Raw genomic sequence first — 16711 nt, 5'->3', positions numbered from 1 at the left:
ATAAAATCATAAAATCCAAAAATATTTCTTGTTTGAGTCTAGAGTCTCATCTTAAGTTTAGTGTCAATTGCATGTTTCTGTTCTTATTGCATTCATGCATGTATCTTAATTAATCTTCAAGTTGTTCTTGATGATTTTCTTGTTTTGATCTTTGAATTCTATTGACTTGAGTGTTTTGTTGTTTCTCATATGCATTCTCATGTAGTTAGTGTCAATAGTATACAAACTGCTAAGTTTGGTGTCTTGCATGCATTGTTATTTGATTCTTGTTGCATTTTGATTATTAAAAATCCAAAAATATTTTTAATTTGTGTCTTTTCAAGTCAATAATACAGAGAATTGAAGATTCAGAACATACTGCAGAGGAATTACACAGAAAAAGCTGAGCAGTCAAAAATGCCCAGTGAAGAAGGCAGACTGGCGTTTAAACGCCAGCCAGGGTGCCTGGTTGGGCGTTTAACGCCCAAAAGGGTAGTAGTTTGGGCGTTAAACGCCAGAATGTGCACCATTCTGGGCGTTTAATGCCAGGATGGCAAAAGGGGGAAGATTTTGTTTTCAAAATCAATTTTTTTTCAAGTTTTCAAAGTTTTTCAAAATCAAATCTTTTTCAAATCATATCTTTTCAATCAAATGTTTTCAAAATCAATTTCTTTCCTTTTTCAAAGATACTTACTAACAATTAATGATTTGATTGAACATTTTTTGCCTATTCTGTTAAGGAAGGTTTTATGTTTGATTCATATCTTTTCTTGTTAGGCAAGTCATTAATTCTTAAAATCATATCTTTTCAAATTATTTTCAAATAAAATCTTTTAAAATTGTTTTCAAATCATATCCTCTCAATCACATCTTTTTAAAACCATAACTTTTCAATCAAATCTTTTTAATCACATCTTTTTCAAAATAGTTTTCAATCAAATCTTTTTGATTTCTAATTTCAAAATCTTTTTCAAAAATCACTTGATTTCTTTTCCACTCTTATTTTCGAAAATCAATTAAGTGTTTTCAAAATGTTTTCAAAATCTTTTACTTAAATTTTCGAAAATTACTTCCCTTCTTCTCACATCCTTCTACTTTTGGACTAACACTATCCCTTAATGCAAAATTCGAACTCCATCTTCTTTGATAAGTTCGAATTTTCTACTTCTGTCTTCTATTCCTCTTCTTCCTCTGACACCTCAAGGAATCTCTATACTGTGACATAGAGGATTCCATATTTTCTTGTTCTCTTCTTCTTCATATGAGCAGGAACAAGGACAAAGGCATTTTTGTTGAAGCTGACACTGAACCTGAAAGGACCTTGAAGCGAAAGCTAAGAGAAGCTAAGGCTCAACTCTCTTTAGAGGACCTGACCGAATTCTTCAAAGAAGAAGAACACATGGCAGCCGAAAACAACAACAATGCCAACAATGCAAGGAAGGTGCTGGGTGACTTTACTGCACCTACTCCTGATTTCTATGGGAGAAGCATCTCTATCCCTGCCATTGGAGCAAACAACTTTGAGCTAAAGCCTCAATTAGTTTCTCTAATGCAACAGAATTGCAAGTTCCATGGACTTCCAATGGAAGATCCTCATCAGTTTTTAGCTGAGTTCTTGCAAATCTGTGACACAGTCAAGACTAATGGGGTTGACCCTGAGGTCTATAGACTGATGCTATTCCCTTTTGCTGTAAGAGACAGAGCTCGGACATGGTTGGACTCTCAACCTAAGGAAAGCCTGGACTCTTGGGAAAAGCTAGTCAATGCCTTCTTGGCAAAGTTCTTTCCACCACAAAGATGGAGTAAGCTTAGAGTGGAAGTCCAAACCTTCAGACAGAAGGATGGAGAATCCCTCTATGAAGCTTGGGAAAGATACAAACAATTAATCAGAAGATGTCCTTCTGACATGCTTTCTGAATGGAGCATCATAGGTATTTTCTATGATGGTCTCTCTGAACTATCTAAGATGTCCTTGGATAGCTCTTCTGGAGGATCTCTTCATTTGAAGAAGACGCCTACAGAAGCTCAAGAGCTAATTGAAATGGTTGCAAATAACCAATTCATGTACACTTCTGAAAGGAATCCTGTGAACTATGGGACTAGTCAGAAGAAAGGAGTTCTTGTGATTGACACTCTGAATGCCATATTGGCTCAGAACAAGATATTGACTCAACAAGTCAATTTGATTTCTCAAAGTCTGTCTGGAATGCAAAATGCACCAAGCAGTACTAAGGAGGCTTCATCTGAGGAAGAAGCTTATGATCCTGAGAACCCTTCAATGGAAGAGGTGAATTACCTAGGAGAACCCTATGGTAACACCTATAATTCTTCATGGAGAAATCACCCAAATCTCTCATGGAAGAATCAAGAGAGACCTCAACAAGGTTTCAATAATAATGGTGGAAGAAACAAGTTTAGCAATGGCAAACCTTTTCCATCATCTTCTCAGCAACAGACAGAGAATCCTAAGCAGAACCCCTCTGACTTAGCAACAATGGTCTCTGATCTAATAAAGACCACTCAAAGTTTCATGAATGAAACAAGGTCCTCCATCAGAAATTTGGAAGGACAAGTGGGTCAGCTGAGCAAGAAAAGTTACTGAACTCCCTCCTAGTACTCTCCCAAGTAATACAGAAGAAAATCCAAAAGGAGAGTGCAAAGCCATAACCATGGCCGAATGTGGAGAGGAAAGAGAGGAGGAGGACGCCATTGAGGAAGACCTCAGTGGGCGTGTACCAATCTCCTCTGAGTTCCAATGGGAATCTGAGGCTCAAAATGAGACCATAGAGATTCCATTGGAATCACTTCTGCCATTCATGAGCTCTGATGAGTATTCTTCCTCTGAAGAGGATGAGTATGTCACTGAAGAGCAAGTTGCTAAATACCTTGGAGCAATCATGAAGCTAAATGACAAGTTATTTGGAAATGAGACTTGGGAGGATGAACCACCTTTGCTCACCAAAGAACTGGATGACTTGTCTAGGCAGAAACTGCCTCAAAAGAGGCAGGATCCTGGGAAGTTTTCTATACCTTGTACCATAGGCACCATGACCTTCAAGAAGGCCTTGTGTGACTTAGGGTCAAGTGTAAACCTCATGCCCCTCTCTGTAATGGAGAAATTAGGGATCTTTGAGGTGCAAGCTGCAAGAATCTCATTAGAGATGGCAGACAATTCAAGAAAACAAGCTCATGGACTTGTAGAGAATGTTTTGGTGAAGATTGAAGACCATTACATCCCTACTGATTTCATAGTCCTAGAGACTGGGAAGTGCATGGATGAATCCATCATCCTTGGCAGACCCTTCCTAGCCACAGCAAAGGCTGTGATTGATGTTGATAGAGGAGAGTTGATCATTCAAGTGAATGAAGAATCCTTGGTGTTTAAGGCCCAAGGACATCCCTCTATCATCATGGAGAGGAAGCATGAAGAGCTTCTCTCAAAACAGAGCCAAGCAGAGCCCCCACAGTCAAACTCTAAGTTTGGTGTTGGGAGGCCACAACCAAACTCTAAGTTTGGTGTTGAACCCCCACATTCAAACTCTAAGTTTGGTGTTGGGAGGTTCCAACACGGTTCTGAGTATTTCTGAGGCTCCATGAGAGTCCTCTGTCAAGCTAATGACATTAAAGAAGCGCTTGTTGGGAGGCAACCCAATGTTTTATAGTTAACTATTGTCTTTTGTTATTTTATCTTTTTTGTAGGTTGATGATCATAAGAAGTCACAAAATCCATTGAAAAAGCAAAAACAGAATGAAAAACAGGAAGAAAAACAGCACACCCTGGAGGAAGAAGCTGCTGGCGTTTAAACGCCAGTAAGCCTAGCAGTTGGGCGTTTAACGCCCAGTCTGGCACCATTCTGGGCGTTTAACGCCAGAAAGGGGCACCAGACTGGCGTTAAACGCCAGAAAAGGGCTACAACCTGGCGTTAAACGCCAGGAATGGGCACCAGCCCGGCGTTTAACGCCAGAAATGGCTCAAAACGTGGATTTTGATGCCATTTGGTGCAGGGATGACTTTTCCTTGACACCTCAGGATCTGTGGACCCCACAGGATCCCCACCAACCCCGCCACTCTCTCTCTTCTTCTTCACCCATTCACCAATCACCTCAACATCTCTTTCTCTTCACCACTCACATCCATCCTTCATAAACCACCACTTCTCCCCCTTTTTGGCCGAACCACAAAGCCATCTCCCTCTCCCCCATTTCTTCTTCTTCTACTCTCTTCTTTCTTCTTTTGCTCGAGGACGAGCAAACCTTTTAAGTTTGGTGTGGTAAAAGCATTGCTTTTTGTTTTTCCACAACCATTTATGGCATCCAAAGCCGGTTCAACTGAGAAGGCATGACCTCAAGCCCATCACTAAGAAGAAGATGGAGCAAACAAGAGACCCCTCTCATCAAGAAATCCCTGAGATACCTCAAGGGATGCACTTTCCTCCACAAGACTACTGGGAGCAAATTAACACCTCCCTAGGAAAATTAAGTTCTAACATGGGACAACTAAGGGTGGAGCACCAAGAACATGCCATCCTCCTCCATGAAATTGGAGAAGATCAAAGGATCATGAGAGAGGAGCAACAAAGACAAGGAAGAGACATTGAGGAGCTCAAGCACTCCATAGGATCTTCAAGAGAAAGAAAGAGCCGCCATCACTAAGGTGGACCCGTTCTTTAATCTCCTTGTTCTTTATTTTTCCGTTTTTCGAATTTTAGTGCTTTATGTTTATCCATGTTTGTGTCTTATGATCATTAGTGTCTTAGTGTCTATGCCTTAAAGCTATGAATATGAATCCATCACCTTTCTTAAATGAAAACTGTTTTTATCACAAAAGAACAAGAAGTACAGGATTTCAAATTCATCTTTAAAACTAGCTTAATTAGTTTGATGTGGTGGCAATGCTTTTGTTTTCTGAATGTATGCTTGAACAGTGCATATGTCTTTTGAATTTGTGGTTCATGAATGTTAAAGTTGTTGGCTCTTGAAAGAATGATGAAAAAGGAGACATGTTACTGAGGATCTGAAAAATCATAAAAATGATTCTTGAAGCAAGAAAAAGCAGTGAATACAAAAAACAAAAAAAAAAGAAGAGAAACAGAAAAACGAAAAAAAAAAGAAAGAAAAAGAAAAGAAAAGAAAAAGAAAGAAATAAAGTTGTGATCCAAGGCAAAAAGAGTGTGCTTAAGAACCCTGGACACCTCTAATTGGGGACTTTAGCAAAGCTGAGTCACAATCTGAAAAGGTTCACCCAATTATGTGTCTGTGGCATGTATGTATCCGGTGGTAATACTGGAAGACAGAGTGCTTTGGGCCACAGCCAAGACTCAATAAGTAGCTGTGTTCAAGAATCATCATACTTAACTAGGAGAATCAATAACACTATCTGGATTCTGAGTTCCTAAAGAAGCCAATCATTCTGAATTTCAAAGGATAAAGTGAGATGCCAAAACTGTTCGGAGGCAAAAAGCTACTAGTCCCGCTCATCTGATTTGGAGCTATGTTTCATTGATAATTTGGAGTCTATAGTATATTCTCTTCTTTTTATCTTATTTGATTTTCAGTTGCTTGGGGACAAGCAACAATTTAAGTTTGGTGTTGTGATGAGCGGATAATTTATACGCTTTTTGGCATTGTTTTTAGTATGTTTTTAGTAGTTTTAGTTTAGTTTTTATTATATTTTTATTAGTTTTTAGTTAAAATTCACTTTTCTGGACTTTACTATGAGTTTGTGTGTTTTTCTGTGATTTCAGGTATTTTCTGGCTGAAATTGAGGGACCTGAGCAAAAATCTGATTCAGAGACTGAAAAGGACTGCAGATGCTGTTGGATTCTGACCTCCCTGCATTCGAAGTGGATTTTCTGGAGCTACAGAAGCCCAATTGGCGCGCTCTCAACGGCGTTGGAAAGTAGACATCCTGGGCTTTCCAGCAATATATAATAGTCCATACTTTGCCCAAGATTTGATGGCCCAAACCGGCGTTCAAAGTCACCTACAGAAATTCCAGCGTTAAACGCCGGAACTGGCACCTAAATGGGAGTTAAACGCCCAAACTGGATTAAAAGCTGGCGTTTAACTCCAGAAAAAGTCTCTACACGAAATTCCTTCATTGCTCAGCCCAAGCACACACCAAGTGGGCCCGGAAGTGGATTTTTATGTCATTTACTCATCTCTGTACACCCTAGGCTACTAGTTCTCTATATATAGGACCTTTTACTATTGTATTTTGATCTTTTGATCATGTTTTGATGATTAAACCCTCATTGGGAGGCTGGCCATTCGGCCATGCCTAGACCTTGTTCTTATGTATTTTCAACGGTGGAGTTTCTACACACCATAGATTAAGGTGTGGAGCTCTGCTGTACCTCGAGTATTAATGCAATTACTATTGTTCTTCCATTCAATTCCGCTTGTTCTTTGTCCAAGATATCACTTGTTCTTCAACTTGATGAAGGTGATGATTGACGCCCATCACCATTCTCACCCATGAACAAGGTGACTGACAACCATTCTTGTTCTACAAGCATCTGAGGCTTAGTGAATATCTCTTGGATTCTTCGGAATCTTCGTGGTATAGGCAGGACCTGATGGCGGCATTCAAGAGAATCCGGAAGGTCTAAACCTTGTCTGTGGTATTCTGAGTAGGATTCAATGATTGAATGACTGTGACGTGCTTCAAACTCCTAGCAGGCGGGGCGTCTGGTGACAGATGCAAAAGTATCGATGGATATTATTCCGGCCTGACCGAGAACCGACAGCTGAATTCCGCTATGCCGTGACAGGACATATGCAATCGCTTTCACTGAGAGGATGGGAGGTAGCTGCTGACAACAGTGAGACCCTACACGAGCTTGCCATGGAAAGGAGTAATAAAGGATTGGATGAAGACAGTAAGAAAGCAGAGAGACGGAAGGGAAGGCATCTTCATACGCTTGTCTGAAGCTCTTACACCAATGATATACATAAGTATCCCTATCTTTATCTTTTATGTTATTTTCGTTTATCACCATACCCATTTGAGTCTGCCTGACTGAGATTTACAAGATGACCATAGCTTGCTTCATACCACCAATCTCCGTGGGATCGACCCTTACTCGCGTAAGGTATTACTTGGACGACCCAGTGCACTTGCTGGTTAGTTGTGCGAAGTTGTAGTGATCACAATTTCGTGCACCAATGGGAGTTCCCATGGTTTTGGCATTTTCAAGACCAAATTTCTTAACTAATTCCTTGGCATACTTTTCTTGATGAATGAAAATACCATTTTCAGTTTGTTTAATCTGTAGCCCAAGGAAAAAATTAAGTTCACCCATCATACTCATGTCAAATTCACTTGTCATGAGCTTTCCAAATTCAGTACAAAGGGATTCATTTGCTGATCCAAAAATAATGTCATCAACATATATTTGGACTAAAATAAAAGAATCATTAGAATTCTTGATAAATAGAGTTGTATCAGTGGTGCCTCTTTGAAAACCATTTTTTAAAAGAAAAGAGCTAAGTCTCTCATACCAAGCTCTAGGAGCTTGTCTTAAACCATAGAGAGCTTTAGACAATTTAAAAACATGATCAGAATGCTCTTTATTTTCAAAACCAGGAGGCTGCTCCACATATACTTCTCTATCTATCACACCATTTAAAAATGCACATTTCACATCCATTTGATACAATTTAAAACCACAAAATGCAGCATAGGCTAGGAGAAGTCTAATGGCTTCCATTCGTGCAACAGGGGCAAAGGATTCATCAAAGTCTATTCCTTCTTCTTGGTCATATCCTTGTGCCACTAGCCTTGCCTTGTTTCTTACAATGCTACCATCTTCTCCCAACTTGTTCCGGAATATCCACTTGGTGCCGGTCACTTTCTTTCCACTTGGCCTTGGAACCAACGTCCACACTTGGTTCTTTTCAAACTCAAGAAGCTCATCCTCCATAGCCTTGATCCAAGAGGGGTCACTAAGGGCTTCCTTGACGTTTTGAGGCTCCATTTGTGAGAGGAGGGCAATGTTTGAACCTTCATTTGCCTTTCTAGTGGAAGACCTAGTTTGCACTCCATGAGAGACGTCCCCAATTACAAATTCTTCAGGATAATTCTTCAAGAATCTCCATTCACGAGGTCTGGTGGACTTGGAGGCAGATTCGGTCACCAATGGATTCTGTATGCTGCTGTCTGCAGAATTTCCTTTAGATTCATGAGACAAAATGGAATTGTCTCTTGAATTTTCAGCATTTGCTGTTTCTGGTTCAGCTTGTCCAGAATTTTCTTTTCCATGATTCTGAGCAGCTTCATCATCCTTTTGAGCTTGATTTCCTGCATCACCATCTTCCAAAATGCTTTTCACCAAGTTAGTATCACAAAATGTAACATGTATGGATTCTTCAATGATTCTAGCATCTTGATGATAAACTCTATATGCTTTACTAGTTGTGGAATATCCTACAAACAAGCACTCATAAGCCTTTGGATCAAATTTTTCCAAATTTTCTTTGTTATTTAAAACAAAACATTTGCATCCAAAGATGTGCAAGTAATCTAAGTTTGGTGGGTAGCCTTTCCAAAGTTCATAAGGGGTTTTCTTCAAAAATTTCCTTATGATTGTTCTATTCAAAATGTGGCAAGCCGTGTTAACCGCTTCAGCCCAAAGGAATTTTGGAACATTACTCTCACAAAGCATAGCTCTTGTCATCTCTTGTATGCTTCTATTTCTTCTTTCCACAACACCATTTTGTTGCGGTGTCCTTGGACAAGAGAAGTTGTGAGATATTCCAAATTCCTCACAAAAGGATTCAAACAAACTATTTTCAAATTCAGTTCCATGATCGCTTCTTATAGAAGAGATTTTCAAATCCTTTTCATTTTGAATTTTCTTGCAAAAAGGTTCAAAGGCCGAAAAGGCTTCATTTTTGTGTGCAAGAAATAAAACCCAACCAAACCTAGTATAGTCATCCACAATTACTAAACCATAATGTTTACCACCTAGGCTTTGAGTTCTTGTTGGACCAAATAAATCAATGTGTAGCAACTCAAGTGGTCTTTTAGTAGAGATGTCTTCCTTTGGTTTAAAAGAACTTTTTGTTTGTTTTCCCATTTGGCAAGCATCACAAGTGATATCTTTGTCAAACTTTATCAAAGGAAGACCTCTTACTAATTCTTTCTTTACAAGTTTGTTTATTTGAAACATACTTGCATGGCCCAATCTCTTGTGCCATAACCACTTTTCAGAATCTTTAGCGTGGAGACAAGCTACATTTTGATCTTTTAGTTCATCAAGAGTAAGTCCATACATATTATTAAAACGCTTGGCAACAAACATCACTTCATTTGTCTTTTCATTTACAACACAGCATTCAAGCCTTTTGAAAACAACTAAATATCCTAAATCACACAGCTGGCTAATACTCAAAAGATTGTGCTTTAAACCACATACCAAAAGCACATCATCAATGAAAGTAGATTGCTCATTACCTACTTTTCCAACAGCAATGATTTTACCTTTACCATCATCTCCAAAGGTCACAAAACCTCCATCATACTTATTTAGTTTGATGAAGTAGGTTGACCGTCCAGTCATGTGCCTTGAACATCCACTATCCATGTACCACATGTCCTTTTTGTTCTTGGATGCTAGGCAAATCTGCATGAAGAGTTTCAAGTAGCCTTAGGTATCCAAACTAATTTGGATCCTTTGAAGTTAATCCATCTTGGTTGCCCAAGTGCATTGAAATCACAAACAACATTGTAAACTTTGTTTCCTACAACTCTCTTTTCAATGAAGCATTGTGCATATGAGTGACCAAATTTCTTGCAATTAACACAATGATTTTCTGATGTGTGCCGCTGAAATTTAGGTGAGTTATATTGCTTGAAATGATTAAATGGTTGGAATTTTCTGGTTTTTGGAGGAGATGCATTTCTTTTGACAAACTGATTTTTGTTATAATTATTCCTCTTTGCAAAAATGTTTTCACCAGAATTTTTTTGAATATTTTTACCTTTCGAAAATGAGGTTTTGTTGTAAAATGGTGGTTTCTTAAAAGCATCCTCATTTTTTGAAATGTAACCCAAACCTGGCCGGTTTGAACTCGGTTCAGTTTTTGGTGAATGCTCAGTTTCACTTGTGTATACTTCATCAAATTTTTCTTTAAATGTTGGAGCATTTTCAACACCAACTTTGTTTGGTATAGTTTTGGTATTTGATGAAGAAGCCACAAACTTTATAGAGGAAATATTAGAAACTGCATCTTCCTTGGCTATGTAGCCTAAACCAGATTTTTCAAACAATGGTCTTTGACTTGCAAGTAATTTGTCCAAGTTACTAGAACCTTGAGCAAATTTTGCCAAGTCAGCATTTAGCCTTTTAATCATATTATTTAATCTTTCATTTTCAGCAATTAACTCATGAGAAGGAACCATAATGTGCTTTCCTTTTAATTTTTCAAGTTCAGATTTTAGAAATCTGTTTTCTTCAATGATGTCCAAAGCACATTCAGTTTCCTTTACTTTTTCATTTAAAAATTCATTTTCAGCTCTTAACACATCTCTTTCAGATCTACACTTATTATATTTGTCAAGCAGTTTTGATGTATTTAAAGTGAGATCATCAATAATGGCATGCAAGTCTTCAATGGTTAAATCATAATAGTTTACCTCATCAAGATTGTTGTTTCCAGCCATGAAACAGTCCTTGTCATCTCCTTCAGATTCTTCTTCTTCATTTGAGTCATTCTCAAGATCCTCCCAAGCTGCCATGAGTACTCTCTTCCTTTCCTTCTTTTCTTTGTCCTCCTTTTTGAGCTTTGGACAGTTTGACTTGAAGTGTCCAGCCTCCTTGCAATGATGACACGTCACCTTGCTCAAGTCTATCTTGTGCTCCTTTGAACTTGAGCCCTTGTATTTGCCTTTGCTCTTCAACATCCTTCTAAATCTCCTAGCAAAAAACAAAAGCTCGTCATCTGAAATACCATCACTTGACTCACTCTATTTTGGTTCTATTTGTGACTTAAGGGCTATTCCCTTTTTCTTTGAGTCTGTGTTTGTGTGTGTGGCTTCATAGGCAAGGAGTTTTCCTCTCAGCTCATCATAGGTTATGGGACTTATGTTGTTACTCTCGGTTAGGACAGTGGCAGTGTTTTCCCACTCTTTTGTGAGGCTTCTAAGGAGTTTTCTCACCAAGGTTTGTTCTGCATAGTTTGTACCCATAGCATCAAGGTTGTTGATTATGATTGAGAATCTCTCAAATGCTTCATCAATACTTTCTCCATCCTTCATGCTAAACATCTCGTACTCTTTTCGCAGCATATCAATCCTCGTTTCTTTGACTTGTTTAGTGCCTTCGTGTGTAACCTGGAGTTTTTCCCAGATTTCTTTGGCTGTCTTGCATCTAGACACCTTCCGGTACTCTTCAAAGCTGATAGCACAGTGAAGAAGGTTGATTGCTTTAGCGTTCAGCTCTATCTTCTTCTTATCATCTTCATTCCATTCAGCTTCTTCTTTTGGAGTTACCACTCCATCAGCACTTATTTTTGTTGGGATCTTTGGACCGCTCACAACGATCTTCCATAGGTTGTAATCAATGGATTGGATGAAGATCCTTATCCTTTCTTTCCAGTAGGAATAGTTCTTCCCGTTGAAGAAAGGTGGTCGGTTGTTTGACTGACCTTCAGTGAGGGTGTATGCAATTGTGGTTGTGCCCAAGTTGTTCGCCATTGGATCTTTGCTCCAAGCGGTTAAGCTTGATTCTTGAGACCTTAGCTCCTGATACCAATTGAAGGTTGTGGTAGGCTTAGAGAAGGGGGGTTGAATCTATGCCTTCCTTTTCAGTTGCTGTTTTTGAACCTTTTTAAATCAAAGTTACAAATCTAATTCTGTTTGAACTCAGCAGCGGAAATTTATGAGACAATTTATTTTTGTCTCATGAATATCAGAAAACAGAACATGACAGAGAAGAAAAAGCTAACACCAGCATATATCCTGGTTCGGTTGCTTTGTGCTATGCAACCTACATCCAGTCTCCTCCACAACTATGGAAGAATTTCACTATAGTTAACAGTATTACATACACCAATTTCACACTCAAGTTCTAACCTAACTTGACATTGGCTATGCTAACACTCAACTATTCACTCTTAGTGCTATCCCAACTAAGAAAGGGATACCAAACTGGTACAAGATACAAAACACTTAATCAACCTAAAGAAATCTGAAAATAACTCTAGGCTTTTCTCTCAAGTGTATCTCTCAGCCTTTTTTCACTCATGGCTTTTTCTTAAGCTTTCTCACTTTGCCTTTTCTCTCAAGAAATTACAGAAAGATAAGCTTAGAAAAATACATTACAATCAGTAAAACATGAAGGAGATTGACTTCATCAACAGCCTCTGTGCTATGCGAAAAACCATATTAGCAAGCCTCTGATTCAGTTCTTCATACTGGCGGAATGCACCTTTGATTAGGTTACACTGTCCAGTTAGTTGAACTTCTTCAAAGAGCTCTTCTCAGAACAAAACTTTCAAACTCTGGTTTTCTCTCCTTACGCCTGAATGAACAGCAAGCTTCTTTTTATCTCCTTGCATGTTGCTTGGTTCTTCTTCCAAGGTCAACACCTTGATCTGTGTGCTTTTCTCACACACCACATCACCTTTTTTTTCAGTTAATTCCCAAATTAGAAGTTTGAGTCTGACCTTCTTTCATGACCGAAAGCCTCAGGGAAGCAAAGAAAATTATTTTCAATAGTGAAGCCTAATCTGAACCCTTGAAATACTTCTTGGTCCCCAAGAAACAATCTTGACCATTGATGTACAGTAGTGGTGAACAGAGATTGCTTTCTTCATTTGTCCCAAATTAGGGATTTCCAAGCTGTCTCCTTTTTGCTTGACCAAAGACATTTGAGCAGTATAAACAACCATTTTCAATGGTAATCCCAGATCTTGGCCATTGAAAAACAACTTGGTCCCCAAGACACATATATGACCGTAGATGCATAGCAATGAAGATCAGAGAACACTTTTTCCATTTATCCAAAAATGGTAAGCCAGAAGATTTGAGATGAAGTGAAGAAAGTAAGTTGCATGCAAATGGAAATAAATCACCTTTTAATTTCTAACTCACTTTGATGGGTGATTAGATCTTTGCTTTATGATTAAGCTTTCTTTTTCTTTCTTCTCTGATAAAAGTAGCAGGAGGAACACAGCTCTCTTTCTAATATTTTGTTGCTGACCGAAACAATAAGAGAGAGTGAAGACTTCAATCTTGTATGAGAAGCTTGGTGGGATCAACTTGGGTAAGCATTTCGGGCTTGGGTTTGCTTTCTTCATATTCAGCCCGTTGGTTTCTTTGGCTTTGTTTCTTTTGGGCTCCACTTGACTAACCAGCCCATTAGCCTTGATGTTTTATTTTTATTCCATTTTGGGCTGCTAGACAAAGTCTTGGCCTGCATTGTTTAATAAATAATTAGTAACATATCATTATTAACACTCAACACTAATTATTTATTTTACCCAAAAATAATGTTTGTCATCACTAATTAATTTAGTTAATTTCTTAACTCAACAAATCTCACTAAAGAAGGAATTGCACATAATATAACTATATAAGCGTTATAGACAAGCATGGCATCAGAGATAACGGCAAGATTTTAATTACTAATGCAATAGAAGTAATATATATATATATATATATATATATATATATATATATATATATATATATATATATTTGTAATAAAATAATTATTCACCAAAATAATCAAAAAATTTGACAAGCAAAATAATTAAATATATTATAACAAAATAATGAAATCTTTTATAACAGCATAATCAAACAATTTTATAGACATTGAATACATATTTTTATGTGATAGTTAATTAATTGGTGAGTGGTGACTTAAATTTTAATGTTTAGGTAACTTGATTCATCAATTCTTAATGGACCGGATATTAAGTACACAAATTCTAAACGTAACACTTATTAAATAATCATATGAATCACATTCTCCATAACAACAGCCGATAACATCTTTGATTAAGTCATTAATAGCATAAACCTACCCCTCTTTCTTTCGTGTCATTTTCTAAACAATCTTACACCATATAAAATAGAAAAGAGAAAGTGCTATGACGCATGATGGCTGATGCATTGTTCAACTTACATGATGATGATAAAAATGCATCTCACATCATCATCATAACAGTCTCTTGCTTGCTTAATTAATCTTCTCAATGAAACCGAGCACAGTTTCAACACTCTTATCATCTGCAAATAAAAGGAATTGAATTAAAGGAACCACCAAACAAATTAAAAATCTCATGCTTCCTTTCACTACTTTTATATGCATAAAACTAAAGTGCAACAAAGCTACTAGCTACATTATTCAACAAGATTGTGGCAAATTATTGTACGTGTCTGCAAGGACGTAGAGGAGACGCGTATAGGCATTTGACTCTTGACAATTTTGAAAATCTTTCAATTACCTAAAAGGTTTTAAATAAAAAAAATATATATTTTAAAATTCATACTACTATGGACTTAATTTATTAATCTTATATTTTAATAAAATAAAACTTTTCGATCAACAATTTTTAAATTTAACATTCTAACTTAAAGATAAGTTAAAATAAAATCAAATAAAATTTGTTAGATCTGGCCATAATTCGATCATAATCATATTATCTGTATATAAAAAAATAACTATCAAAATTTATCAATGTAAAATATATATTAAAATATAAAATATATATTAAAAACAAATTAAATAAAACATGTATACATAAATATTTAGTGAATGATTTTGGTCAATAATTTTAATGTCCACTTAGTATTTTTATTTCAAAAGTCAATCCAATTTCTCTCCATTTCTGAATACATATATTGACTTCACCTAAGATTTAGGACTTAGGTAATAACAAATATATTCAATACTACCTTTACATAGTATATTTTGTAAACTATAACATTAACTTCTCTTACAGGGTTTTAAATTTTTAGAATTAGGAAATTCAAGAAAAGGATGGTACATGTAATGGTATATGACTAACCAAGTCTGGGAACAGTGTGGCCTCTTGGATGATGAATCACAACAGGATCCAAGAATGCCTCCCCCAATTCAGTGCTCTCCTGCTTCATGAAATCCGTTTCCCCTTCACCACACATCATTGTTTACAATTATCATTGTTTGTCTATACTTTTCCATATCAGAATTTCGGAAGACCATTTTGAAAAAAAAGCATAACAAACAAGATTAAATTAAAAAATAAAATGGGATAAAAAAAAATATTGTTTTTGATGCAAAGGAGAAAGAGAGAAGAGTAGCAGAAAAGATTAGTGAGTTGAGAAGAAAGAGGAGACAAAGTACCTATAAAGTGGATAGAGGGTATATCAATTGGTTTTGAGAATGCATTAGAAGCTAGTTTAGGAGCTCCAAACTTGTTTCCACCAAACTTGGCTCCTGATATCAAAATCAAGAACTTGATCTTGTTCTTTACCTTCCCAAGTGCTATACCCTATATTATCACCGTCATCATCATTCATCATTCATCACTCCAATCTAATCAAATCAAATTTAAGATGCGTGTCTTTAATTATATAGTACCTGAGCCTGCATTCCAGGCAATGCTGCCGCCAAAATGGCGCCCTGATCCAGATCCAATGATTAGACCAAACGAAAATAAGTATTTTAATAAAAAAATATTTTCGGGGTTTTGCTTACCTGAGAGAATCCAAGTAAGCCATCAAAAGGACCATTTTCCACCATGAAATCTTCAACGTATGCTAAGCATTCTTCGAAGTTCATGTACTCCGAAAAATCCTGTGACACAAATTTAAGCCTTAGAGAGAAGATTATTATATATGCATCGTTGAATTGAAGATATAATTAGTTTGAACCTGGTTGGCTTGGAACCATTCAAAGTAAGGAGGATCAAAAATGGTTTCAACATCTGATTTTCCTTGTGCTGGGAACTTTGCATCGAGGAAAACGAGGTCCAGCTTTTGTGTTACAGATTGGGGCCATCGTGAAACAAGTTTGTTGAGGATTTCACCGCTGGTCCTGAACCCGTGGAGGCAGAGGACTCTGGGTTTTTTCTGGGTTTGATGTCTGTCCATCATGCCACACTGATGCGACTTCTTTTCCATTGTGTCTGGGGGAATTTATTTCTTAACTACTCGTGTATTTGATTTTATTTTTTTATGATACTATTTAATATTGTTTTGAAATAAATATATAGTTCAATGGTTTTCTAATTCACACATAGTTATTAAAACTGTATATTTTTCGCCTATTGTTATTAGAACTAGATCAGACCAACTCATAAACCGATAATTTGATCGTTTTTGCGATTAAACTTTTAGTCTCCTACAATACATTACTCACAAGCTGCCATTCTCTCGTAAGCCTTATACATATTCTTCACTAATTAGTTCTGAGCAATGTAAAACTTCATGTCCCTTTAATTATATTTTTTATATTTATTTAATTTTAATTTTATTTTGTATTTATTCTTTTTTAAATTAATATTTTTTAACTATACATAATTTTTAAAATAAATATAAATTTTACTAAATATTTTTAAATTAATAAAAAGACAAAAATATCTTTTATAATCATAATATTTTTTGAAATTTTATATTTTTTAAATTAACTAATGTATTATTAAAATTCAAAAATAATATTTAATTTAATACATAACAAAGAAATAAAAATAAAATAAAATTTTATATAATTATTTAATTATAATCAAATAAACTAGT

The 16711-nt window shown here is 36.5% G+C and overlaps 1 protein-coding gene and 1 non-coding gene across 3 annotated transcripts; both read right to left on the bottom strand.

Moving 5' to 3' along the window:
* Positions 1 to 1783: 1783 nt before the first annotated feature.
* LOC130983396 (small nucleolar RNA R71) lies at positions 1784 to 1891 on the bottom strand. Its single transcript, XR_009087390.1, has one exon. It is a non-coding gene; the product is annotated as a small nucleolar RNA R71 (small nucleolar RNA).
* Positions 1892 to 11818: 9927 nt separating this feature from the next.
* LOC130979806 (uncharacterized) lies at positions 11819 to 16305 on the bottom strand. 2 transcript variants are annotated; one of them, XR_009086739.1, is made up of 7 exons: positions 15848 to 16305; positions 15672 to 15770; positions 15555 to 15596; positions 15318 to 15465; positions 15001 to 15141; positions 14115 to 14218; positions 11819 to 13397 (listed from the first exon to the last, which is right to left on the bottom strand). XR_009086739.1 is itself a non-coding variant. In XM_057903354.1 (6 exons), the coding sequence occupies exons 1-6, from the start codon at positions 16094 to 16096 to the stop codon at positions 14169 to 14171; spliced, it is 690 nt and encodes a 229-aa protein (XP_057759337.1). In that variant the 5' UTR covers positions 16097 to 16298; the 3' UTR covers positions 13846 to 14168. The 2 variants fall into 2 exon arrangements, 1 of the variants encoding a protein (XP_057759337.1); XM_057903354.1 differs by lacking the exon at positions 11819 to 13397 and having other exon boundaries at positions 13846 to 14218; positions 15001 to 15102; positions 15848 to 16298.
* Positions 16306 to 16711: the final 406 nt, after the last annotated feature.

This window comes from Arachis stenosperma, chromosome 5, assembly GCF_014773155.1.
Source record: "Arachis stenosperma cultivar V10309 chromosome 5, arast.V10309.gnm1.PFL2, whole genome shotgun sequence".
NCBI classification, from domain to species: Eukaryota; Viridiplantae; Streptophyta; class Magnoliopsida; order Fabales; family Fabaceae; genus Arachis; species Arachis stenosperma.
This window is presented reverse-complemented; position numbering and strand designations above follow the sequence as displayed.